This window comes from Pimephales promelas, chromosome 12 (genome assembly GCF_988280905.1).
Source record: "Pimephales promelas chromosome 12, fPimPro1.hap1.1, whole genome shotgun sequence".
Taxonomy (NCBI): domain Eukaryota; kingdom Metazoa; phylum Chordata; class Actinopteri; order Cypriniformes; family Leuciscidae; genus Pimephales; species Pimephales promelas.
The window spans coordinates 15,017,465-15,045,340 of record NC_142780.1 but is presented as its reverse complement, the minus strand read 5'-3'; the positions used below and the strand labels follow the sequence as shown (position 1 = coordinate 15,045,340).

The 27,876-nt window shown below is 37.6% G+C and overlaps 1 protein-coding gene and 1 long non-coding RNA gene across 3 annotated transcripts in view; one reads left to right on the top strand and one right to left on the bottom strand.

The window, feature by feature from the left end:
* The first annotated feature begins 52 nt into the window (after window positions 1-52).
* Window positions 53-10,557, top strand: LOC148976979 (uncharacterized). The gene is made up of 3 exons (XR_016145702.1): window positions 53-204; window positions 1,086-1,213; window positions 10,003-10,557. It is a non-coding gene; the product is annotated as an uncharacterized LOC148976979 (long non-coding RNA).
* pde11al (phosphodiesterase 11a, like) overlaps window positions 7,476-27,876 on the bottom strand; it is a 28,635-nt gene continuing 8,234 nt past the window's right edge. The window contains exons 2-21 of one of the 2 annotated variants that reach the window (XR_016145700.1): window positions 25,981-26,139; window positions 24,239-24,328; window positions 23,896-24,036; window positions 21,176-21,240; window positions 20,315-20,435; window positions 20,139-20,214; window positions 19,989-20,056; window positions 19,754-19,846; window positions 19,338-19,388; window positions 18,298-18,444; window positions 17,977-18,084; window positions 13,587-13,696; window positions 12,520-12,610; window positions 10,553-10,653; window positions 10,158-10,235; window positions 10,014-10,077; window positions 9,640-9,714; window positions 9,473-9,556; window positions 8,863-9,393; window positions 7,476-8,750 (exon numbers count right to left, since the gene is read on the bottom strand). Coding sequence is in view for 1 of the 2 variants with exons in the window: in XM_039694544.2 (XP_039550478.2) it covers window positions 9,124-9,393; window positions 9,473-9,556; window positions 9,640-9,714; window positions 10,014-10,077; window positions 10,158-10,235; window positions 10,553-10,653; window positions 12,520-12,610; window positions 13,587-13,696; window positions 17,977-18,084; window positions 18,298-18,444; window positions 19,338-19,388; window positions 19,754-19,846; window positions 19,989-20,056; window positions 20,139-20,214; window positions 20,315-20,435; window positions 21,176-21,240; window positions 23,896-24,036; window positions 24,239-24,328; window positions 25,981-26,139 (1,992 nt within the window). In the remaining variant the exon portion in view is untranslated. Of the gene's footprint in view, window positions 9,394-9,472; window positions 9,557-9,639; window positions 9,715-10,013; window positions 10,078-10,157; window positions 10,236-10,552; window positions 10,654-12,519; window positions 12,611-13,586; window positions 13,697-17,976; window positions 18,085-18,297; window positions 18,445-19,337; window positions 19,389-19,753; window positions 19,847-19,988; window positions 20,057-20,138; window positions 20,215-20,314; window positions 20,436-21,175; window positions 21,241-23,895; window positions 24,037-24,238; window positions 24,329-25,980; window positions 26,140-27,876 lie in introns of both variants that reach the window. The other variant, XM_039694544.2, reaches the window with a different exon arrangement.

Sequence of the window (27,876 nt, the reverse complement as noted above, 5' to 3'; positions counted from 1 at the left end):
CCTTCACCGGAAATAACGCCGTGCATAGAGCCCATTGAATGCCTTTTTTAAACAAAAGCTAGCAGAGGAATCGTCAAGAAAAGTAAAGGCCGTCAAGACTTGCTTGATGTAAAAGGCATGAAGATACAACGTGAAGATATTGTGTGTGAAGATGCAGTAAGATTTGGATCAAGGAAAACACCACCATCCTTTCTGCCAGATGAGGTAAGTTAACGTTATGTTTACGTTAAACTTGTTTTTGTTTTAGATGACACGACTTTTAAAACTAAAATATTGACCATGAAATATTAATTTACATTTAACATGACTGCTATTATCTACTCTTCTGCCTGTAACGTTAGTCATTCTTTACCAGATCCCTCCTCAGTTTGTTTCATAGTGTTTCTGTTGTTTTTATCTATTGACAGGAATTTGCTGCTGTAGTTTGTATCCCAAGCACCACCTGCATGCTGTTTAGGGGTTAGTATTTTGTTTTATTAGCATTTTTTTTAATTATTAATAACTATGAGTGTTCAATACTGCCAACAGACATTTAAATTTACATAAAATCTGAGGAAGAATGTTGATAAATAAAAATGTGGTTGCTGAATACCCCCTTCAAAGATGTGTGCTTACATGGTCAGTAGAAATGCAAAGTGTATAGGGAAGATTTAAACAATTATTTTTAAAGGGATAGTTCACTTAAAAATGAAAATTCTGTCATCATTTACTCACCCTTAAGTTGTTTCAAAGTTCAAACCTGTATGAATTTTTCTTCTGCTGAACACAAAGATATTTTAAAGAATGTTGGTACCAAACCATTAACGGGATCCATTGACTTCCATAGTATTTTTTTTCCTACTATTGAAGTCAATGGCTCCAGTTAGTATTTGTTTGGTTACCGACATTCTTCAAAATATCTTTGTGTTCAGCAAAAGAAATATTCATACAGGTTTGAAACAACTTGAGGGTGAGTAAATGATGACAGAATTTTCATTTTAAAGTGAAATACCCCTTTAAAGCGGCTTTCTGAAGTGATCGTGTAATGTAATATCTTTATTAATGTAATATCATTTTGTAATACATTTTTTCGTTTTTTGTTTAAGATCGGGTGGTGGACATTCAGGATTGCTGTCATTCAAGAAGTTATTACTTACCACATCTCTACCCCATTGAGGCAGTGAGCTACAAAATACCTGAAGAAAAAGGCACTTATCCTGGAGTTCATATAAAGGTAAGCAACACATGTTAATTAATTTAATTAAATGATTTATAGATTATGTTATTATGTTTCTGTTTATTTAGTTGAACATAATTAAACATATTATAATGTATAGTTGAGCAGACAAGCTAATGCCAAGTTCACACTACAGGATTTTAAGCCCGATTTATGCCCGATTTGCAAATCGTTGAGAACATTCTGGGAACAAAAAGAAAACTACCCGCTGAAAATGTTATAAGAACGTCAGGGAATAATGTTCTAACAATGTTAGCACTAAACATATTTAGAATGTTTTTAGAAAATGTTATTGGAACTTTTAAGAGAACATTCTGGGAACAAAAAGAAAACTACTCGCTGAAAATGTTATAAGAACGTCAGGGAATAATGTTCTAACAATGTAGCCAGCAGTGTGTATTATCAAAGGTTTATAATTCCTATACCCTCTTCTGAAGTCTTATGCAACATTGCGCTAATAACCTATCATAAAGAAAGAGAGACAGACAGATAGAGGAGTAGTCTCCAGTCCCTATAATTCCATCTCTGTCTGGATCTTTGTTTAAGCCTGTTTTTAAATGCACAGAAGAGCCGATTAAGAACTAGAGTTGCGTAACTTCTCTCACATGAATTTTTCAGCAAGTCAAAGCAATGAGATCTCTTTGATTGTGGTAGGCGTGCAGACCCAGGGTTCCCGCGGGTCCTTAAAAAGTCTTAAAAAGTCTTAAATTAGATATTTAAAATTTAAGGCCATTAAAAGTCTTATAAAGTCTTATTTTTAGGTATGAAAGGTCTTAAATTTTAGATGACACTTCGACTTAGTCATATCTTAATGTTTTCCAAATTAAAACCATCTCATTTGCGTACGTATTAATTTTTATCTATCTTTGTGGATTTGCTCGTTCACGTGACAATTCGCGTCACATTCGCGGTAGAATAACGTCCGTCTCCTGCACGCGAGACAGGAGAGGAGGAGAGAAGAAAGTTGGCAAATGTCAGTTAAGTCCTGAGTTAATTCTTTATGTGCGTAGAGGTGTGCGATGTGTATCGTCTGTTATGATATTCTATTGTTTTAACGATGGACGAGGCACTGTGTGAGTGTGAGCTGACATCGCATTTGTCTCTCGTTTTTTCACTGCGTGATGTGTGCAGTTAGGCATAAGTTAGACATGTATTTATGGTTATAGGTATGTCCCCAAATTAGTTTTTGCCTTATATTTATATCATGTTATTATATTAGAATATCACATCAGTAAGAGTGCCGTTTTCCCATGCACAAGTGTGATATTAATGTTATACAATAGTTAAATTAAAAATAAATTGACATTGTGAGTTCGTTTTTAGACATAACATTATCAATATTGTTTGTTTTCCCTTTATTTCGCCGACTAGAATTTCAAAATGAAACCGTAGCAGAGTCTCAATGCAACAGACAGCGATTATTTCTTAAAGGAAATCCGCGTTTTGAACGAGTTATTTTAACGATTCAATCACTTGCTTCTTTCCCGTTTGAACAAATCGGTTGAATGAATGACTCCCTCATCTCGCTTATTAAGACAGCGATTTGCCGCCGCCTACTGACGGTTTTAGTTTCATATTAAAAGTAAAACGTTAAAATTAGAAATCATTTCACATTTAAATATTGAATATTGATTTAAAAAAAAACCTTATAGCTTGATTTTGCAATTGTAAATGGAGTGTATATATTAATGCCACTTCTAATGCTGCTTCTGCGTCACCTCTGCACTGCAAAGATGGATTTTTTGATTGAATGATTTAATTTGACTGCTAACAGTGGTACTGTATAATTATTGTGTAATTAAATATTATTGTATAATTACTGTATATACGTGATGCACGTGATGCATTACTCTAAATAAGTTTAGAAAAAAAATCTCCATAAATAGGTGAAAATGCCCCTGGAAATCAATTTAAGGTGGCAAATATTGCACATTAATTAATAATTTCTGTCACTGCTGTGAACTGACCACTGCATAGAATATGAAAAATATAAATATCTCTGTGAGTCTGCTGTCAACAACAGGCCTAAACCAGCCATGGCACCAGCACAAAAACACAATCAGTAAAATATCAACTAATTATTGTAATTAGTTGATATTTTACTGATTGTGTTTTTGTTTTGTGTTTATCAACAAAACGTTGAAAATATCGAGATATATTTTTGTCAGTATCGCACACCCCTAATGTATGGCATTAATTTTGATTTCTTCAGGTCTTAAAAAGGTCTTAAAAAGCCTTAAATTTTACTTTAAAAAGTGTGCAGGAACCCTGAGACCGAAGAGGACAGAGAACGGCAAGGGGAGATAGGCACGCGCACACTTTTCCCCACCCGTAATTGATTTGTGGACTGGAGCATCTTCATAAAAACATCTACAGTAGTTTTGGGATTATATTATATTGTTAACTCAAAGGCCAATGAGCCGTGGGGCCTGGCGTGAGTAGCAGGGAGTTTTCGTCCTTAAGGGAAAAGCATATGAGCAACATACTTATATAAGCCTGAAGAATCTGACTGTATTGTTTCAGTATAAATAATCATTGAACTCAAACCTGACACTGGCAGCTTGGGCCAATTAATATAGAGTTCTCTGTCAGGAAGGTTAAGAGCAGACAGGGTTGGACGCACTCCACTGTCAGCACTCAAGCTGCAGAAAACACTAGCTGAACTTTATTGGGAATTCTAGAGTGCGCTTTTTGACTTTCATGTGTGCGGTTATAAATCTCAGCTTATGCTGTGAAAATAGAGCTTTTATTTATTAGATGCTCTGTATTTTTTTCAAAACAAAAGGATTTGAAGATGCACATGAAATGACTTTTAGAGGCTTATGAGCTCAGAGAGGCATTGCTTTACATTGTCTTATTGCATTCACTTAAAGGAGAACTCCAGCGCAAAATGAACCTTTGGTCTAATAAAACCTGGGTACCTAGTCAACCGTTCTCTGAGATTTGTTTTCATGATAATCGAATGTAAAGAGTTTAATCCAACCCGATCTCACGACCAAGTTGTACGAATTTGACGAATGATTAAAAAGTGGCTAAATCGTAACAATTCATACGACCTCACTCGTATGAATTAGTACGATTTTGCTAAATCGTACATATTTTACGAATTGGCCAACTCGTATGAATTCATACGAATGACCTACCCCTTACCCCGCCCCTAAACCTAACCATCAAGTGAGACAAATCGTAAAAATTTGTACGAGTGAGGTCGTACGAATTAGACACTTTTTAATCATTCGTTGAATTCGTACGAATTGGTCGTGAGATAGTGTTGTTTAATCTCTAAAAACTGTTTAGCGTATAACGCCAGTAATGGGGACATTTACTTAGTAAAAAGAAATCGCTAGTTTACCACTAACAAGGCTCAAAATAGCCCATTACATGCAAAACGAAGCATTGAGCAACTCTGTAAGCAACTTTGTAAGTGTACAGACTGTTTAATAAGAAGATATTTTATAAAGACAGCCATCTTGGGAAAACAGTCACGACAAGTCGAACCATGAACAACTTGCCAAGTGAGCTGAACTGTATGAACGGTGTTCGTGGTTCGACTTATCGAGACTGTTTTCCAAGATGGCTCCTGTCTGTATACGCGAAGTGAACTTTGTCTTTTTAACGTATCTTCTTATTAAACGGTCTGTACACTTACAACGTTCTCAATGCTTCGTTTTGCATGTATAGACCCTCATTATGTTACTGTGTTAGTGTGAGGCTATTTTGAGCCTTGTTAGTGGTATAAACTAGCGATTTCTTTTTACTTAGTAAATGCCCCCATGTACTAGCGTTATATGCTTAACAGTTTTTAGAGATAAAACTCTTTACATTCAGAGAACGGTTGACTAGCTACCAATGTTTTATTAGACCAAAGGTTCATTTTGCGCCAGAGTTCTCCTTTAAGGCAAAATGTTGAACTAAAAACAGTTGGAATTTGGGAATAACAATGTAAGCCTCTAGAAAGTTATTATATCACTTTGGACCTTTCAATAGGCTCTTGGACTTTAAATACAACAAAGGATGACAAACAATTAAATGTGACAACATATTTGTATACATTACACTCTTTTAAACAAACTCTGAGCCTCGTGTTCATCTTAATTGTTAAAAGAGCAAAACATTGAACCACAGGATTGAACTATTTATAGGCTATATTTAGTATACATTCAGTAACTGCTGTGAATAGACTCATGACCCTCATCCATTATACTGTTACTTGAAGAATATTAAAAACACAAGCAGACTGCATATGCTTTTGATTATCATCCAGACTTATTTTTGCAAACTATACCTTCCAATTAATTTTTCCACTGTAATGTATAGCAACAAGATGAATAATTCATATATAATAAGATTCTTTATTGTGTGTTTTAGCAAAGCTCAAAGTAATTATGACATAAATCTAGACACAGAAATGAACTATTTATATGCAAAATTAACTTGTCATTGTCAAGTTTCCGGCGCAAATATGCATACATTAATTTTAATAGCCTATTTATTTCATACTGCCTCTAGTTTAGCAGGTTTCAGTTCTTTATATTGATTCAGTATCATAAAATAAATTGGAGCTTTTCTATATTTCTGCTGAATGTAATTGTTATTCCAGCATTGTTATTATAATATAAATACACTCATCATAACATTATAATTTTCATCTCCCTCAGCCTATTGGTTGTTTTCTGTGATGAAGGCGTTTGCAATTACTCAAGGAGATATTGCTTTCTCATGAGTTTAACAAAGCAGTTTAGCTTTTTAAAGAGTACATTGCCATACTGTTTGTTATGTTATATTCAAGTGGCCCATAATATATCTTATATTTTTTGCCTGTAATATAATATTATCATATTAGCAGAATAATGTAAATGAACATAAAGAAGAGGCATTTTATGTGTGAAATTAGATTTCGTGGAATATACAGTGTCTTAAAATGGTATTGAAAACCAATTAAAAAAAATCTTATTTTTTTAATTATAATATAAACAACATACTTACATATAAATACTGATTTGTTAGATAATATTTTAATTAAAATAAATAAATGAAATATTCTGTCAGCATTATAAGATTGAACTATAATTGTGTATTAACCATATAGCATTTTAAGAATAAAACCACAGTTTTAAGGGATCTCTCAGTCAGGCCTGAAGGAAAGCTGTAAGTAAAAGAAAAGACAGCTAAAACAATTTAATGAATGAGAGCAAAATCAAAACATTTGGATATGTGTCTCAACAATGCCATTATTCCCAAAGAACCAGTATAAGCAAGTGTGGAAATTGCCAAAAACATAATAACAAATAATGCCATTTGAAATTTTCTTCTTTAATGATGATTTTTATCAAACTTGTATATTTAAGTTCAGTAATTTCACTTAAATAACAATTAATAGGTAATTATCATTTCCATTTAAGTGAAATCAATGAACTTAAATATACAAGCTTGATAAAAATGATCATTCTAGAAGAAAATTTCAAATGGCACTTAGAGGCTTTTGCATCTGAACTCTTCATATAGTCATGTCCCACACCAAAATAAAGTCTAAAATCGGACCCGGACAGTGCGTAAATCTGGAACATTGCTTTATTGTTGCAATCAATGTCTGTGTAAGCTATTAAAATGTGAAATTAAAAAAAAAAATCATTCAATAACAGAAATATGTTTAAAACTTATTTAAGTTTAAGCTTTGGTTCTTTTGTATATAGCTAAAACACGATGGAAATTTTAGTTAGTCAATGCAAGAACTGGTTCTGAAAATGTTAGTAAGGCAGAGATTGTGTGCTGAAACACACAGAAGTGAAGTTCTTCTGCTTCATTCCTGTTTTCTCCAGGTTTTAAAGCCTCAGGAAGGCAGCTGAATCCCCATTGAATAATAGATCACAGAGAGCAGAGCTGGATGCAGCCGGCCACGCTGCTTTTGTATCAGTCGGCTTGTCCGGCACAAAGCCTCTCTCTCTCTCTCTCTCTCTCTCTCTCTCTCTCTCTGCGGCCACAACTTCAAACGCTCGCTTTCATCAGTCCTCACACTTTCACCCAGGCCAAATATTTATGCATATTCTGTTTTCCATAAGCGATATGCTTGCTGTTTGCGTTCTTGGCTTGTTAAAAGCAGCATATCTGTTATGCAAAACTCACATGCATGAAAGGTCATACTGGGAATTGAGTTTGGAGATTTGCACATAGTTATGTTTCTGAATTATAACATGACTTATGAGACATTTACACGGATTTCATGCAGCCAATCACGGATCACCACACCCGCTTGCATCACAGTGTTCTTTATTTACAAAACAGCCTGAGGAAAATGACCAGCTATCAGTCTGGCAAGAAAAGACCCATGTGCACCTCTTACAAACCGGACAGGCATTTGACGGATATATGATCCATTGAAATACAGTATGAGAATTTCTCTAAAAGAGTCACGCTGAGGCACCAAGTATGATATGAACATTGGATGTTATAGCTTAATCAAATATAAAAGCTATTTCCGGCCTTCTTTTTAACGGTATGAATATAAATTCTCTTTTGAAATGTCGAATCATAATAAATGCAAAAATAGTTACATTTTAATAAGGCAGACAAGCTGAACTGAATGAGCATAATCTGACTGTGCACACACCGATAAACATCAGTAGCAAGACTGCAACACAACCCGAGAGTTTAACTCCCATTTAAAGCAGAAAGTTGCTTTTGTCAAATCTATACAACATGCATTTCATGGCATTCAGAGTGCATTAGAAAAAAAATCAATACATTTCACATACTAAATTTCAACATGTAACAAAAGTAAACTTAAACTCCCATGCCAGCAACAACAGATGTCTGTTTTGCATGCAACAAATTTAGGTTTTTAGTATGTGACAATTGACTTTGGTTTGGAATCAACCATCAAGGATGTATCCCTGATGGGCTTAAGACAGTTTATTCACATTCAATCTTGTGTTTGCCATGTGAACAGTTGGAATGCAATCATGTGCCAAACAATGTTCATACATACAGAATATACTGTATTTTTTGCAGTGAAAGTTTTAGTAATGTAGCTATAATTTTTTAGGATTGACAGGTACATGAGGGTATAAGGATGCATACTCAAACATTAAACAATTTGTAAAGTTGTTCAATATAAAATTTTAACACAATCAGCAGTTGCAACAGTGGTTCCATGCAAGTCAAGAGACAACAGCAACAAAAATCACAGTGATATTAATTTATACATTCATCATTCTCAGTTTCTGCATCTCAAGCTTAGGAATCCTAGTAGCAACTTTTGCTTTGTAAAACCAGACTCATAACTTGCAATATAGCAGCACAGACTTGTTGGACAACATCTGAGCATTTAAATTCTGACATTCAGATTTTTTTGTGCACCTGAATTTTAAGTTTTGTCAAATATGCCATTATACATTTTTTTCCAAGACAAAATCTAAAAAATATGGGTTCTTAATAAACATTTTCTTTTTAAAACCATGTAGTCATTAAATTGTGCTGGGGTCCACACACAAATGAAAATTCTGTCAGTATTTGCTCTCCCTCATGTTGTCCCAACCTGGTCTTTCAATCCTCTGCGGAACACAAAAGAAGCATTTTGAAGCAAAAGAAACAGTTTTGATTATATATTTTTTTTATCAATACAATTGAAGTCGAAACTGGTTACCAACACTCTTCAAAAAATCTTCTTTTATGTTCCACAGAAGAAAGTCATACAAGTTTGGAACAACATGAAGGGTGACTAAATGATGACAGAATTATTATTATTATTATTTTTTGGATGGACTATCCCTTTAATTTCAATAAAAATGCTGTCAGTCTCAAAGCAACCCATTTAAAAAATGAAGAAAAAAATTTTGGTTAACTTAGTGTAAACAGTAAAGCTGTAAAAGTACTCAGTGGGCCGTCCTTTAATTTCCGCATCACGCCTCTTATTTGCAATTGGCTACTGGGGGATGATTTGGCTCCACACAGTGGGTGGAGTCTTCGCTCTGATTGGTTGCTTCACTCTGACTTGACTCCGGCCCGTGGGCGGAGTCTTCACTCTGAGAGGATTGTGTCTCTCCTGCCTTCAGACTTGAGAGACACTCAGAGGCTCTCCGTGTTTGCTGATAGGACAGACAAAGCTCCTCCCACTTTTTTCGGTTGGCATCAATTCCATCTGCCATCGGTTGAAGCTTCCTATTCAACTTCACAAGAGCCTGTAAAATACATTATCATCAGTCTATAAAAGTTAATTAGCTATGATAATTCAATTTGATTTATTTACTTAACTGTTACCTCATATAATGGCTTACAAATTCCATCAATCCATTCCACCTGAAGCACAGGAAGCTCATCTTTACGATTACGGTCAAAAATGGCCTGAAAACAAAATAAAAATGTAAGCAATCGTTTGAAAAATCAGCCAATTTTAGAGATATGTGTTGGTGAGAGAATATACGTACAGCTGGTGTCAGCTTCAGCTCTGATCTCTCCCTGTCACCTTGTTCAAAGAATTCACTGGTCACTAGTTCAGCAACCTGGAATTAGAAACACATAGACATGACATTATTTTAATGTGCACTACTATGGTATTATCCCAACATACCCTGCAATGAATTCAGAGAATACACAGTATAATTTTCTGACCTCTATCTATCTATCTATCTATCTATCTATCTATCTATCTATCTATCTATCTATCTATCTATCTATCTATCTATCTATCTATCTATCTATCTATCTATCTATCTATCTCAAGTCATATCTTACACAGTATTGCTTCTCAAATAAATGGATCATGTTTTAAGGATGTTTTTTTTTTCAAGGTCTGTCTAACCTGTTTTGAGATCTCCCATGGCCGAGTCACTGCACCCAAGTCACAGGCAGTCATCAGCATTGACCTGGTATGTTTAAATATGAAGACCATTTACAGCAGCTCCTGGTATTTCTGTTATCAATTTTAAAAGTTGTAGTCGCTCACCTGAACATGTCTCTATGTTCCTCATTACTCCAACTGAACTGTTCAGAGAGAACACACTCAAAGAACTTGGTTCTTCTTCTTTTGTGTCCGATGGAAAACAAAGATCCACAGAAAAACATTTAAGGTTCTTTCACCGCATTCAAGTTAATTTTATTCAATATTCCTTATGGTGAAGATCTTGTAGATCTTCATCAGGCTTTTAGGATCTGAACAAAAGCCACAAAAGGGGCTTTATATCACCTCTTCTGCCTCTTTCAAAGGGCTCCTCTGTGTGGCCTGAAACATGAATTACATGCACCTGCTGGAATATTTAGAGCTGTTTGAAGCTGAAGACCACTACCTCTTTTAATAACTATTTAAACAAATATTCCACTTAAGTTGACGCTGTGACTTACTTGAAGTACAAGGTGAGATCTGTGGACAAAATGGCCTGTTTCAATATCTGCATCATGTTGCTGTACTCCTTGGAGCATAGATTCGCAAAAATGTTGTGACCCTGTGGAAGGTTAGGCATTATTCAGAAAACAATGACAAAGAGATGACAAAGTTGTCAGAATTGTTATTTGCAATAGGGCAGAGTGGGGCAAGATGTGTAATCTGGGTCACTTATATCACTTATACTCCCCCCAGTGGAAGGAGCAACATTTCATATTTCACGTCCCACATAATCATTTATGTCCACATTTGTATTTGAGAACATAACCCCATAAAAGCTGACATAGGAAATAATAGTAATAAAAATCTATATAAAGGGACAGGTTTTGGACAAATTAATATTATTATTATTTTAATTTATTTGTTTATTTATTTATTTTTGCATATGCATCAGGTTTTTAGTATGATATAGTGAGAATTTGAGGCTCGCACTTGTGGAGGAAAAAAAACTGTTTGGTTGCTGATATTTATGTATATGACTGTAAAAAAAAATAGTGTTGGTTTAACTTAAAAAATGAAGTAACCTGGTTGCCTTAACTTTAAGTTCATTGAAATTGAAAAATTGAGTTAACACAACAAAGGAGATTGATTTAATAATCAGAAACTCAAAATATTATGTTATCTGAACCACATAAATTACAGTATCTAAGTTGAGTTGACAAGAAAAAATATTATGATAACAAATCATGATTTTTTTTACAGTGGCTGAACAGTGTTGCTGCCTAACATTTTTAAGTACAATCAACTTACATGTTTAAGCCATTTCAACTTAAATTCCATTAAACTGACTTGTTGAATCTTGTATAACATATAAAAGAAAGTTGAAAATTGCTTAACTTATTTAGATGAGTTAAAGCAATGTAAAAACACATGTTGTCTTAACTTATTGATCACATTTTTTTTTTTTACAGTCTATGCAAATCAATGAGATCCAACATTCTAACAGACTAAAATATATAGATATTAGTTGTCATATGTCTCCCAATAATGACTTAGGAAGATATTTAAATGCTTAGTTTCACATCAAAGCTGTGTCGTTTTTGTACATTTATGATTGAGATATGTACAAATAAATGTTCCTCAAAATCCCGATGTATCATATTTGATACTCACACTTTATCATGTTTTCCTGAAAATGATGTATGTATAATCAAGTAAACCTAAATTGCTTCAGCCAGTAAGTGTTGAAGTGAAGATTTTTTAGAATTATACTAAAATGTTTTTTCTTGCAAAAAAAGGATAAACTGTCTGTCAATAAGAGGAAAGAAGGCATGTCGTAGATAAGTTTTGATCATGTTGAAATTGATAATGTAGAGTCCTTAGAAATTTGCTCATAAAATATGAGACAGCAGGTTTTACAGGGTTAATCACATCCCTTGTTCCAAGTTATATTACTCAAACAAAGCCCTGTCTTTTCCTCTGAAATACAGCCAATCACGAAACCAGGAATCACTTCACACCCCTGAGTATCATTCATAAATAGTGTGTCTGCAAAGTTCTCAGCGACAGAAAGCAATTTTTGTTCTCTCTTTGCTTCAGTGCAGCTGACCCAAGAGGGGAATCTCCTTAGCACAGTTAATTGGTGTTGGTTAAAAAAGCTCAATGGACGCGTACAGGAAATCGATACAGAGCTTGGTCATGATTAAACAGCTCAGAGCGAAATCAGCCTCTTTAATCAAACACTGACAGCCATTTGCATTTTTTCCATCCACTGAGACATGCAAATGTGGACAGGGGTAAAATGGGTCATTTCTGCAAATCCATTACAAGAGAGGTGTGAGATGGACACAGTATTAGTCCATTGCTTTGACAATATTTGTTCTTTCTAATCCTCATAATAATGCAATTCAGTGCTTTAATTTGCTCTAGATCACTGTGACCTGACCAGAAAAGACAGGCTAGTTCACGTCATTTAAACATTACTCACCTCACTCTGCAGTATCATGACAGCGTGGTTGAAATGATGATGCTCAAGTGTGGCAGATGTTCCGTACAGCAGCGCCAGTGCTGACCCAGACCTTTGGGATCACAACAGAGATAAGATATAGTACAGTAAGAACATCATGTTGTTCTACAAACATACAGGACACGCTAAATAGAGCTAATTTCTTATTTATGAATAAGGACTGCACTAAAAAAAATATATTTTCTTAATTACCATTGTATCTTGTACATTACTATTGTACCGTTATATCTTTTATATATATATATATATATATATATATATATATTAATATTTCAATAAAAATACTGAAGACATACTGTACAGGTAACACTTTTTTCGAGATATTATAAGTAACTTTTCAACTACATGTCAATTAACTCTCATTAGAGTATAAGTAGACTAGATGCTTAATGTCTGCCAACACTTTATATTGATGCTCCACCAACAGACATTCTACAAACTATAAATAACTTTGTAACTACATTTCAATTTATTCTTACCCCGAACCCTAACCCAACACTCTACTAATACTCTAATGATAGTTAGTTGACATGTAGTTGCAAAGTATATGGTTCGTAGAGTCTCTAAAGTGGACCATAGAAATAAAGTGTAATCGACATATGAAAACAATGCGACAAAGTAAAAAATTAAAATAAAAATAAAAATTGCAAAGTTAAATGCAACCATCCATAATAACTATGATAGCATAATAATAAAAAAAACTTTCTTTAAAAAGGACTTGAAAAAACTTCTTTATATGTTGTTTTTGATTTTAAAGGCAGTGCAGCTATAATTAAAATCCACAGTATTGGGACAATTCTGTCAGTTATTAGAAGATATTAGGATATTAAGTCATATTAGGCAGATGTCAATATTGACAGTTAGCATGACATGCCTTATTCTTGAACATTAAGAACAACTTTATTTTTACATGACAAACAATTTTGATACTTTGTTGGGTGTGATTTGATCTGAAAATCTGTGATTTGAAATTTTGTGTTAAACCAGCTGAGAATCACTGATGCAATGTACATTGACTGTTGACTCACTTTGCCTGAAAGGCGTTATTTGTGCCACGATGGTCCAGGTCATGGCAGAAACACCCAACCATTAGTGCGAGAGTCTCGGTGTCTGTCAGCACCTCCTGTAACCCAGCGGTCTGAAATCCACAACAGAGAAATCTACTGCGGTCAATCCAGTAACAGAAATCATCAAATTCAGTGATTAATTATGGCTTGAAAGATCATTATTTATGTACATTTACAATCATACAAATCATTAGAAGAATAGTTCACCCAAAAATAAAAAACCCTATCATCATTTACTGACACTCATGCTGTAACAAACTCGTATGACTTTCTTTTTTCTGTTGAAGAAACTGAAGGTGTTTATCCATTACCTAGAATAAGTGGATAGGAGACCAGGGACTGTCAATCTCCAGAGAAAAAAAATGACTATATACAATATTACAAATTACAATAGCTTTGAGAATTCAAGTTCCCTTTCGTTAGGGAACTCCAATGTCTCGTCTGAGGAGTTTCCAATGAATTGGGATCACGATAGGGAGACCTGCGATGATGACTCAGCTGCGCTGCCCCCTTTGGGTGTGGTAGTGTTGTCCGAGCCAGACCCAGAGATGACTCGTATGCTCATGGCTGAGAAGGTCGGGCTCGTGTGGAACCCTCCACTGCGTCCCGAGCCTTCTCGGCTCAATGATTGGTTTCTCTGACCCAGCCCGTGCTGTTTCTCCGTGCTCCGCCCCAGTTCCTTTCTTCCCGGAGGTGCATGAGGAGTTGACGAGATCGTGGACGGCCCCTCTGGTGGGCAGACACAGATCGACTCCCACCTCCTCCCTCACCACTCTCTATGGCGGAGCAGTGAAGGAATACGAAGGCATCCCCCCAGTGGAAAGGTCTGTGGCGATGCAACTGTGTCCCAGGATCACCATCACCCCACGCCCCCCCCCCCACCCGCATCTAGGTTCTCTTAGGTCTCATGTTGGTCTGACTGGAAAGGCTTATACTGCATGTGGCACAGCAGCTTCTGCTCAGCATGCCATGGTGCTCCTCCAGGTCCAAAAGGCCCAGGCGCTCTGTGACATGCAGGAGAGTGGTACCGATCCTGGGTTTCTCCAAGAGCTGCGTATGGCGACGGACCTTGCCCTACAGGCGGTGAAAGTCACCGCACTTTCCCTGGGTCAGGCGATGTCCACTTTTGTGGTCCAGAGGGACATCTATGGCTCACCCTCAGGGATTTGAAGGAGCCGGACAAGAGCAGGTTCATGAACTCCCCCATATCCCAGGGTGGCCTCTTCGGTGATGTGGTGTAGAGCTATGCCCAACAGTTCTCCACAGGCTGTGGCTGCCCCGTCCCCACCGGCTGTGCCTCCGGCTGCTCTTCGCTGAGGGCGCCCTCCTGCCATGGGCCTTCTCTGCCATTTGCCCCCCGGTTGAAGCAGGTAAGTGTGGCACCACACACCCAGACCCCTTTCTCGGCCGCAGCACTGCTTCAGGAGTCCAGTCCCTGCTTTCCAGCTCACTACCCCTCCTTCGGGTCAGCTCGTTGGTACGGTTTCTCGGAGCCTGGCTAGCGCTTCCGAGGCCATCCTGCTGGCTCATCCGTACCATCCGGCTTGGCTATGCAATACAGTTTGCCCGCCGGCCCCCCGGGTACAGGGGCGTCCTCTTCACTCAAGGTCGAAGTGTCAATGCCCCTGTCTTGAGGAAAGAGATTGTCACCCTGCTGGTGAAGGACGCGATCGAGCTGGTCTCTCCAGCCGAGATGAGGTCTGGAATTTACAGCCCTTAATTCATTGTACCCAAAAAAGGCGGGGAGTTACGGCCGATCCTGGATCTGCAAGTTTTAAATCAGGCCCTACACAAGCTCCCATTCAAAATGCTCATGCAGAAGCGCATCTTCCAGTGCATCTGTCCCCAGGATCGACCTGAAGAACGCATACTTTCATGTCTCGATTCTTCCTTGACACAGACCATTTCTTCGGTGCTTGCTTTCGAGGGTCAGGCATATCAGCACAAGGTCCTACCCTTCGTCTGGAGTTGTGGAGGTGGCCATTCCCATTAGAGAACGTGGTGTTCACATTCCCAACTATCTCGATGACTGGCTGATAGCTCATTCACGAGATCTGTTGTGCGATCACAGGGACCTAGTGCTTCGGCACCTCAGCCATTTGGGGCTTCAGGTCACCTGGGACAAGAGCAAACTCTTCCCCACGCAGAGGATATCTTATTTTTGTATGGAGTAGTACTCGGTCAGTAAAGCTGCGTGACTCACCGAAGAGTGCATCCTGTCAGTGCTCAACTCCCTCAAGTCTTTTCGGGGCAAGTCAGCGGTCCCACTGAAACAGTTTCAGAGGCTCCTGGGGCATATGGCAGCCGCAGCCACGGTAACGCCTCTCGGCCTACAGCATATGAGACCGCTTCAGCGTTGGCTTCACGATCGAGTCCCGAGATGGGTGTGGTAGAGCGGCACATTCCGGGTCAACATTACCCCCGCACTGTCGCCAAACCTTAAGTCCTTGGTCGGACCCTGCCTTTCTACAGGCCAGAGTGCCCTTAGTCCCCAGGTGGTCCACCTAAAATGGGGAATCTTCGAAGCCGCTCAGATAGATCTGTTTGTCTCTCCAGACACGACCCATGACAGTTGTTTTATTCCCTGACCGGAGAATCTCTCGGCACAGATGCACTGGCGCACAGCTGGCCCCGGGGCCTTCTCAAATATGTGTTTCCTCCAGTGAGCCTTCTTCCACAGACACTGCCTCCCTCCACCCCAAAGTGTACGTTACCACAATAGCCGCTCATCATGATGCAGTAGATGGTAAGTCATTAGGAAAGCACAACCTGGTCATCAGATTCCTTGAGGGTGCTAGGAGGCTAAATCCGCACCCCTTAACCTCTTGGGACTTAACTCTAGTGCTCAGAGCACTATAGAGGCCCCCTTTTGAGCCCTCGTGTCTTCCCCTCGACAGACCAGTTCTGTCATCCTTGTTGAGTACGCTCCCACCCTACAATCCCACAGGCTGGGATTACCTCAAAGACTGCCGTATGTTTCACTACCCTACGGGCTAATACATACGTGTATTCCAGTGCCTCTCTTCGGATGGGCAAGAGACACCGCAGCATTCCCTCCTTCAGGTAGGGCCCGCTTTCCTAGTGTTATCCAAATCCAATGAGCGGGTCTTGCGAAACAGCAGTGTGGTTCTTCCTAGCTAGCTCCTGCCATAAAGAAAACTAAGAAACTGCTTTGGCGGGAGACTAAGCTAGGGGCTGGAAGGGACCATGGCGTGTTGTTAGGGATCCCAATTTGTTGTAAACTCCTCCGATGACATGTAGGAGTTCCATAACGAAAGGGAACGTCTCGGTTACGTGTGGTAACCCTCGTTCCATGAGTAGGGAAAGGAGACGTCTCGTCCCGTCGCCATGCTTGCTGTACCTTCTCGGAGGACTGGACACCGCCCGGCTCCTCAGCGTAAAGCATGTGTGTGTGCTCGTTTCCACTTTATACACCCACTGGCAGGCGGGGCGCGGAATGCAAGTCCTGCATGCAAATATTCATTGGCTCGTTTTAATTCTCTCAAAGGCAATTGGTCTCCCTAGCGTGATCCCAATTCGTTGGAAACTCCTCCAACGAGACGTCTCCATTCCCTACTCAGGGAACGAGGGTTACCATACGTAACTGAGACGTTATGAGAGTCATGAAAGTGTATTCTTTTTAAGCACACTTAGTAAGGTTTTTATTAAATATATACTTTTAAGATTTGAAGTACACTACAAGTCCACATTAAATACAATTTCTGTTATGACGGGTATAATGGGTATGACAATGTTGATATGTTTGGTCTTGATGGAATAGATCTTCTACACTGCTACAGCAAAGCGAGTACTGCACCGATACACTGCACGCTGCTTTCAGCAAGTAAGACATTCTGCTACTGTGAATTATGAATTACCCATAGCAGATCTATACAGGAGGAGCTGGGGAAGAGGGTGGGTTTCTGAAAGCATGCTGCACTGTTAAGGCAAATGCTTACCAAGTATTTGAAGGGTTGAGCTCACAAGCTCATTGGATATAGGAGGACCAAATCAGATGTGCCTTATAGAGAATGATGTGATTGCAAGCAGGTTGAGTTAAGGACCTATTAGCCTGAGCCAGCTAGAGTTTCGTGACAGAACTTTGCATTAAGCATATACTTATTTTTCCCAAGGTTTGAAATACTTTTTGACAGTCATGATCACCATTCTCTTTCATAGTATGGAAAAGAGCTGCTTAGACTTTCCACTATTTTTGTATTCCACTAAATTCCAGGTTTCAACCGACATGTAAATTAGTAAATTAGGACTTTTCATTTATGAGTGAACTATCAAATCCCACATCATCAGTCCAGAAGGCCACTTCGATCAGCATCTGAGCTTGGTGACTTACGGTAATCATAACAAACATGCACTGCGAGACGTTGAAGGCATGCCTCCAGTTGTGGTAGGCTACGGTGCGGTAGTTCTTCCTCACGGTGAGCAGCCAGCGGCACAGCACCTGAGCAGGAAAACAAAGGCTGTAATATTCACACACCATAAAGTGGCTGCAGACCCCCCCAGGGTGTTTCAGGAACCAGCCTTCAGCACAGTAACTCACCAATCTATAACCCAGCAGTCCACCCTCAACACTGCATACATATGTAAGCAGCATTTCACTCTTTCAGTCAGTAGGGCTGGCATTTCGCCCCCTCTCTAATAATGATTGCCTCACCTCATAATCAATTTTGAATTTCTGCACGACACCAAGCTCCAAAAACATCCGCAGGGAGGCAGTGATCATGGCGTCGTTGTCCAGAGAAAAGTCATTAAAGTGGAACTCATCGATCCCGAGCTCACTGCTTAGGGGAATCTTAGCAGCCTGAGAGAGGAGAGGGGACAATCTCAGTGACTCCAGTAGCAAGGCAATTAAACACCAGAGCAGAACCTGGTCCACTGAGGGCTCAAACAGAAAGAGTATATTACACTCTCCCATTTCAATTATTAATACTTTAGCTCTCTCAAGTAGGACCCACCAACTATATATTTCTTGGAAACGCAGGGGTCTGAGATGTTTTTTTACTTATCTATCTCTTTAATGTATGAGTTTAATTTGAAGTTTTCATCTCGTCTCTCTCTGGAGAAAAGCTTTAAACATTCTATATTCTACTGATCTGTAAATCTTGTGCCACCATTTAAGGTTGTGCAGCACAATGCTGTATAGATAGTAACTCACAGGTAAAAAAACAAAACAAAAAAAACAGTAAGTTTGATATTTTTTATATTCAAATCAAATGTGCATAACAGGCATTACAGTGTATTGCCAAAGCAATTTCTAATGTTTAGAACGAATCTGTTTTGAAAAAAGTCTCTTATGCTCAGCAAGGCTGCATTTATTTATTTAAAAAATATACAGTAAATCAGTATAATGACCTAATCATAAATCATTCTAGTATGCTGATTTGCCGCTCAAAAACATTTATTACTTTTATTACATTTATTATCGATGTTGAAAACAGTTGTGCTACTTAATATCTTTGCAAAACATTTTTTTTTCACAAAACAGGATTCTTTGATTAATAGAAACAAAATTTATTTGAAATAGAAATCTTTTTAATGTTTTTAATGTCACTTTTGATCAATTTGCATCCACAAGAATATCTAAAACTTTGTTTTAGATATAAATTATGAATTTAAAACATTAGTATAATTTCAGTGCATCTAGTTAGTATGGACTTAATCACCATATTTTATCTCTAGTTTGACGAGACTTACTTTCAGTCGATCAACCTCTGCCTTGGAGCATGTAGCATGATAAGACAACATCTGGGAAAAGACAGAAACAACAATACACTATGCATACAAAGTCTTTTTTAATACCCACACAGATTGTAAGTTAACCACACCATCTGATCTTATGAGATTGATATGCAAGCAAAATTTTAGCTGTTATGATTATGAGCAGCTTAAAACAGAAGAAGAAGGAATATTACGATTACACTTTATTTTAACGTGATGTAGTTACATTGTTCAAATAAGTACTGAGTAATATAAATTTACATACCAACTGACTAGAGTTATGGTTCGGGTTTGGTTTAGAGTTAGTTGTAATTATGCATAATTTACTGTTATTAGAAAGTACATATTGTAGGCTAATGTAAGTCACCTTAAAATAAAGTGATATTACTCACATCTAAAGCCACAGACTGCTTAGCCCAAGTCTTCTTCACCTGGTTATACATCATTGTGTTGTTAATGCCCAAGCCACAGAAAATAACAAATGCCTGTGAGGATCGACGGACATGAAAATTATTACTCATCATGTGTATTTATGAAAGCATCAGTAGTAGAAGTACAGTATGGCTCTAATTCGCTTATTAAAATATTCATTTTATTCCAACATCAACAATTCTAATAAAGTCACACCTCAAATAACCTTTGATCTGCATCATTAAATGTCTTCCTGTCCAAGCGATTCAGAATCTGGGCAACACCTAATGAAAGCCAGAAGTTATTTTAGTTGTTGTTTTTGGGGTTTGTGCATAAACAATGAAGCATTTGCGTAGGGAAACTCACCAATAATCTGATGTGTCCGATTCCAGATGGGAACGCATAAAACTGATCTGATATGAAAACCAGAAGCCTGGTCCGCCTGAGTAAGAAACACATAACTTGCATGATACAACTGACACCATGTGAATAGACGAATCAAACTTGTGTGTGGGCCAAGCAATCAAAACGAGTCTGCTCACCTCAGCATCAAAGCGGGGATCCTGACAGACGTCACTAATGTTAACTGGCAGTCCGGTTGATGCTACCAGCTCAGCGATGCTGTTATTGATTAGCCAATCCGAACAAGACACCTTCTCCATGCTGACTTTGTCAAATGCACACACATACACACAAACACACATACTTAGCATGGTATACAGTAAAGTCACCATGAAATCAAAATGGATTCTACATTTTTTTTACGGAATGTTGCAGAGTTTATTATAAAAGATTAAATTGCACTGTAACCTTTAACCAAAAAACGTAAACCTCCCTCCCTTTGAAACGGCATCTGGTCTCTTAATGTAGGCTATGTCTAGACGGAAAGTGGGACTTTTGCTGCCTTCACATGCTGTCGGAAATTTCAAATCCTTTTCAATTTTTCAAGTGCTTTGTTGTCGGAAAGAACAGGAATCATGGAGGTTTATTCTTGCTTATTTATTGGGTAAATCTTAGTAAAGCCTAAATGATGTTTAAAATCCCATTCATTTCTGACAATATAAACATTCACTGTGCTAGATAGATTTTATGGCACGCCTAACTAAGGAACTCCCTCTGGTAAATACGACTTTAGAGGGAATTCATGTCCAGTTTTTAACTCCTCATATTTACGATAATTACGATAGCACATGAAGGCAGCATTAATATCCTCCACAAATAGCTGCAAACAAACTTTCCAATATGCCTACATTTAGTTAGCAACTTCCTATGATCCAATCAATCCCTCAATCCCATAAATATTAGTCTGTTTCATGCTGGCTTTAATTGACATGCGGCCCACATTGCATACATTATAAACACACATGTAACAGTATATTATATTATAGTCCTGTTATTCTCACCTGATGTCATGATCGACGCTGCACAGCGGTGACATAAGCTCAAATGTCTGGGAGAACTTTACTACCTGAGAACACAGTAAAGAAAAAACAACGCTATGGTGATTTCCAGGACATTGCTAAGGTGTTCTGAGCGGTTGCGGTTACAGTAGATGTTTTCTTGTAGTCTAAAGTCTGATGTATTGTGATATTCTATCTATATTATAGGGCTCTGTTGTATTGTTTGTCAAGCACTGTAAATAAAATTGCCAAGAAATGCATGATATGAGGAAGATTTGTGATCGATTCTGAATACACTGTTTGAAAAGGCACAAATAAATACTTTAAAATAAATGACATGAAATAATCTAAAACTAATTATCCAATTGATTAGAATAGGGATATTTTAATGAACATATCTAAAATTAAGAGGACAAATTACAGTGATTTTGATTCTAAAACAAAGCAGACAGTCATTGTAATATCACATTCAATATGCAGGAGCATAATCTTTAATCCCTATTCTCTTTAATTCAATGTAAACTCTGGACTCTCAAGCGCTGAGGCACAGTGTCCTCTACTGGCTGAACGATACAGTAAGTCCCCTGCAAAAAACAGACTGTTGTTCCTTTAAGAAGTCACGTTATTGAGCGCTGAAGTGAAGTAGCCTATTTTTGTAGGCCAACCTGGAAGTTAGCACTGACCAATAAATATGATTATTTTATGAACACAACTTTTATAAATTTTGAAGCCTATACAATCGGTACAAGTAAAAAACTAAACTTAAGCTATAAACAATCTACACCATGGTCACATGACTTCAACTTCACAGCCACTAAGCTTCTGACTTCCTATCTTTATTTAAAAAAAACAATTTCCCTGAAAGTTTGAGTTAGAATAGATTGCAGGGGTGTGTCTATAGACACAAAGCTGTAAGAGTTTAACTGATCAGTGTGAACCTCTGTAGTCCCATTTAGCGGTTTGTAAGAAATTGCCTTTTTCAAGACAAGGAAAAGCTTTTAAAAAAGGGGGAATTAAAGGACAACTCCGGTGCAAAATGAACCTTAGGTCTAATTACAGATTGGTACATAGTCAACCGTTCCCATTTGTTTTCATGATTATTTAAAAACTGTTTAGCTTATAACGCTAGTATATGGGGCATAGAGTAATAAAAATAAAAATCGCTAGTTAAAGGGATAGCTCACTTTGAAATTATTTTTTGATATGTTTTAGCTTACCTCAAGGGCATCCAAGATGTAGGTGTCTTTGTTTCCACAGTATTTTCAATTTTGATATTTTTAGGTCAAACCGTTCTTGTCTGTCAGTGATGGAGGTTTAGGGGGTCCACCCTGGGTTCACCTCAAAAAGCATGCACAGAGAAGTCCGAATTAAACATGATTTAATGACTCATAAATGTAAGTACACATTGATGGCCTAAGTGGTTTGTGTGAGGAAATGAACAGTATTTATATATTGTTTTTACCTCTTGTAACCACAGCCATGTACAACTGATCTGACGGCACGGGCGCTTCGGTCTGCGAATGCGCCGGAAGTGATCGCTTGCGTGTGTACGTCACTCATTGTTTACACAGAGATTTCGGAAGTTTTACCTTTCACTAAACATATTTCGATATATCGAAATCATCTTCCATTGCGATTTCATGTATATCTAAATATGTTTAGATCTTCACAGTGAAGGGCAACACTTCCGAAATCTCTAAAAACAAAATAAATACTGTTCGTTTTCTCACACGTGTCTTAGGCCATCAATGTGTACTTACATTTACGAGTCATTAAATCATGTTTAATTTTGACTTCTCTGTGCATGCTTTTTGAGGTGAACTTGGGTGGGCCCCCTAAACCTGCATTATATGACTGATAGACAACAACGGTTTGACCGAAAAATGTCAAAATTGAAAATACTGTGGAAACAAAGACACCTACATCTTGGATGCCCTTGAGTTAAGCTAAAACATATAAAAAAATTATTTGAAAGTGAACTATCCCTTTAATACCAGTAACAAGGTTCAAAATAGTCCAACACTAACACTGTAGCATAATCAGGGTCCCTACATGCAAACCGAACCATTAACCAGAGACCTAATTTTAGGCATTTATCCCAATACCAATAAAAACCCAGTGACTTTGGGACGATGGAACGGAAAGTGCTAAAATGCTAACTCGTTTCCAGGTTTTGGCCAACAAAAATATGTAATTCCTGCACTCCGCTGTCATTATATTACAGATTAAGAATGTTAAAAAAGTTAAAAAAAAAATAAATAAATCTAATAAAAATAGAATCAATAATTTAATTATTTATACAAATCAATCACAACTTCTAAATTGAAACTGAATGGAACTGAGTAACAAAAATAATCTTTTCGTTTTGTCGCACTCCCACTTTAAGCCCCGCCCACATCCACATATAAATTTTGACTGCAGAAGATAGCTTGGCTGCACACTCCTACATGAGGAATCATTCATGTCCATAGCACAAACAGAATATGTTACGTGGCACATTTCAATGCTTATGTGGGAAAAAAACCTAAGAATGAGCAATAGTGATGTTCTCTTTAGCAAGAAAGAGCATAGGAAATGAAGGCTCATGTGAAGGCCAATGAGAGGATGCCTAGTTTAATTAGTCAAGAAAGGTGGAATGTATAAAGAAAAAGATGTAATAAAGATTTTAATAAAGACTTAAATCATGACAGAAAAGAGAACAGGAGGACTGAAAGTGATCTCACAGGGGAGTGGATGTCTTCTAGCAGAAGCACAGAGCAGCGCTCACACTGCAGTAATGTCAGCGCACGCTGCATGATCTTTCTCACAATCTTCTCCAGGTCCGTCTGCTCCTCGAACAGGTCATTCACCACCTCCAGCAGCGCCTTGAGAAACAACAGCAGCAGCTCCAAATGCATTCAGAAAACGCAGGCCTTCAAGCTTTACACAGGATTATTAAATATTTGAAACCTTGACCTGATGATTGTATGCAATCTAACAAGCACTGTCCGAGAGGTCTAGAAATCTGGAGGCAGATTTTGAATCATTCTGAAGAGTTTTATTAAGCAACATTTCTGCAGATCTTACCCTACTCCTCTCATACTCCTTGCGGGATTCGGAGAAGAGTTTGGCGTTGGAGATCGATATTCCGCAGAATGGTAGATACATTTGCAGGACCTGTAGAGAGAAGTTTGATGCTTTCAAAGCTTCAGTCAGATTGATGCGTGAATGTGAGCTATTGAGAGGGGAAAAAGAACTGGAGGCATCACATCAGTTCTGCTTCTTTGTATTTCTAGGGCATTTATATGAGCACAGCGTGCTTTCTGCTTTGAGTGCTACTTGGCATAAATAATTCTAAAGAAAATGTCTGTGCTATTAATTACTATCTATAGAGAGCTGTTTTGAATCACCAATGAAAGTAAAGGAATGAGACGAACGGGTACTGACTGATTTGTGCCGAGAGACTGCAGTGCTGGATCTATATTTTGTATTGATTCTGAGGTGTGCCATTTACATGTGCTGATTCAGTCAATGATAATGACTCTGTTCACAGCTTAAAGGGTTAGTTCACCCAAAAAAATTACTCATGTTGTTCCAATGACGTAAGTCCTTTGTTCATCTTCGAAACACGAATTAAATGAAATCTGAGAGATTTTTTTCCCTCTATTGAGGGACAACTACTACTTTTCCGCTTCAAAAAAAAAAAAAAAAGTTCGTAAAATTAATCCATATGAATCGAGCAGGGGTGCGTTTCCCGAAAGCATCGTTAGCCAACTATGGTCGCAAGTTCCGTCGTTATCAGCATAGTTCAACGAGTCGGTGTTTCTCGAAACCATCGTTCCAACGAACATTCGCAAACATTCTTGCTGAAGCTCAAATGTGATGCGTAACACGAGAATGAACCTCATTGCTTCTTGCAGAAGCTCAAATGTGATGCGTAACACGAGAATGAACCTTACTGGTTCTTGCAGAAGCTCAAATGTGATGCGTAACACGAGAATGAACCTTACTGGTTCTTGCAGAAGCTCAAATGTGATGCGTAACACGAGAATGAACCTCATTGGTTCTTGCAGAAGCTCAAATGTGATGCGTAACACGAGAATGAAACTCATTGGTTTTCGCACTTCAAGTGAACATGCTTGAGCATCTTTTTATCATAACTGATGTGTGAGTTGATGAATGTTTCTATGTGAATAAAAGCCTAAATTCAATCTGTTCATATAAAGCGAACGAGTCTCTTCAGAAAATTTGGACTAAACCACTCACTTTATATGGATTCGTTTTATGATCTCTTTATGAACTTTTTAAATCAGTGTCAGTTGCGTAGCTGTCAATGGAGGAACAGAAAGCTCTCAGATTTCGTTAAAAAGATCACTTGTATCCCAAAGATGAATGAAAGTCTCACGGTTTTATTGGAACAACATGAGGGTCAGTAATTAATGACAGAATTAACATTTTTGGGTGAACTATCCCTTTAATTTCAGTGTGAGCAGTTTTACGAAATTCGGAGAGCAACAGAGTATCAGATCTAGCTTTGATTTATGCAGTCGCTTAGTACAATGAATACGTTTTCTCATATAAATAACTAATTTTCTAAATCTACAACTACTCCAGCATGGCAGGATATTCATTAATTGTTCATTCAAAGATCTCTTTTGATTTAGCACAGTAATTATCACTCACACTCTAGAGTTTCATCCCCATGCAGCAAAAGTTTGGGCAGTAATAGGCATCAGGAGAATGAAATAGGCTATAAATCCAGTAGCTGGAACATATCTTTAGAATTAAATATCGGCATGAAGCCAAGTGAAATGGAGAATAGAGCTTACCTTCTCATTGTCCTCGGTGAATGGAGTTCCGCTGGGGTTCTTGTTGATGGCCTGCACTACACCAATGACTTCTCCGTCACTGTTATGGATGGCCATGCACAGAATGGACTGAGTCTTATAGCCAGTCAGCTTGTCAATTTCATCACTGAACCGATGGTCCTGCACAATACACAAGAGGCACAGCACTCTTAGAAAAAAAGGTGTAATGGGTTGTATAGAACCACAGGGTTCTTGATTCAATTTTAAAGAACACTTTAAGCCAAAAAGGATCTAAGGGGAAATGCCTCACATGATTGCATGATACTTTCTTTTTAATTGATTATTCATTTTTTTTCTCCTGATAAAGTATGTTTACAAAGCTGCTTAATTCATAAAATTTGTATCGAAAATGAAAGTTAATTAACACAAAATTAATTAAAACAATCCATAAAATGATCACATGATGGAAACCCCTTAAAGTTTTCATCCACCGTTTTTTTCATGCAAAAGCGGGTGCAGGCGTGTGGTTATTTGGAAATTGAATATGTCATTCGCTTCCAGTTAAATTTAGCTGTATAACAGCTTGTTATGCTGCTTGATATTGCAAACTGCTATTTCTTATCATATTATTTTAATGTATTGTCGTAATTATAAACACACTGGTTTGTAGCGCAAATTGTTTTACCATTTTCTGCACTTACTTCCACGTTACAAAATAACATGTATATATATATATATATATATATATATATATATATATATATATATTATATATGTATATATGTAGCACCTGACAGTACCCTTTAAGGTTCTATATACTTTTCTTCGAAGGGGCCATTTACACAACACTGTTTTCAACTAAAAACAAAACAAAAAAATGTATGTGTTTTGGACGTTTATTTACACGACAACAGCGTTTTGGGGGCCTAAAAATGCAAACTTTTGAAAACTGGTTTCAAAGTGCAGGTAGAGGAAGAGAAAAAACAATGTGTTGTCTTCCAGAACAATCTTCTAGCATATTAAGTTTGCTTTGTGTGAACAAACTGCTTTTAATTTCCACCAATAAGTATGCAATTCCAATGGACTGGTATGGGATAGAGGCACACTCATTGCATTAATGGATCTCCTCTGACCTATACCAGGGAAGGCTTGCCAGTGGCCATGTTATAATGATGTGTTCGCACAGTAGCGTGTATTTGAAGATCAGTGTTGGGAGTAACGCATTACAAAAGTAATACATTACTGTAACATATTAGTTTTTGCTGTAACGCAGTAGTGTAAGGCATTACTAATCAATTTTCAGTAATATTTTACTCGTTACATGTTCAGTGAGGCTTGTATTACAGTTGTATTACAGTGTATTGTCTGCTTTTACTTCTTAAAGGCAACAGACTATGTGAAAGTTTTAAAGCAGTCTTTTAGTGCCAGTTCAGAGCGCAGCGGTCGCGTCTGTAACATTGTTTTTTCCTCATAAATGCGAACACGAAAACTAAAATAAAATGAATATTTTAAGTTCTATGGAGAGACTGGAGAGCCAACCCTTCCTCATTCGATTTGCGCAGTGTAATTAACAGAATTACAAAAAATATATTTTGCCTCCTATTTTTTTTCACGCATTAATGTGTGTCTTTTCCCTAATATTAAAAATAAAACATAGACTGATATTTGTCTAATGCCTGGATACCTTTAAGGAAGTAGCCTATATACGTTTCAATACATGTATTTTCTGAGAATTTTTATTTCAAGTTTTGACTGCAAATGTCATGTCCATAATGCTGGACTTCCCCAATTTTCAATAATTTATCCTCAACTAGTTTTGTGGTGTAGGTCTACGTATTTTATAATGTTAACTTCAAATAATACTAATAGCCTAATTTAAAGATAAGGCAGCATTGGATCTGGATGGTAAGGAGAATA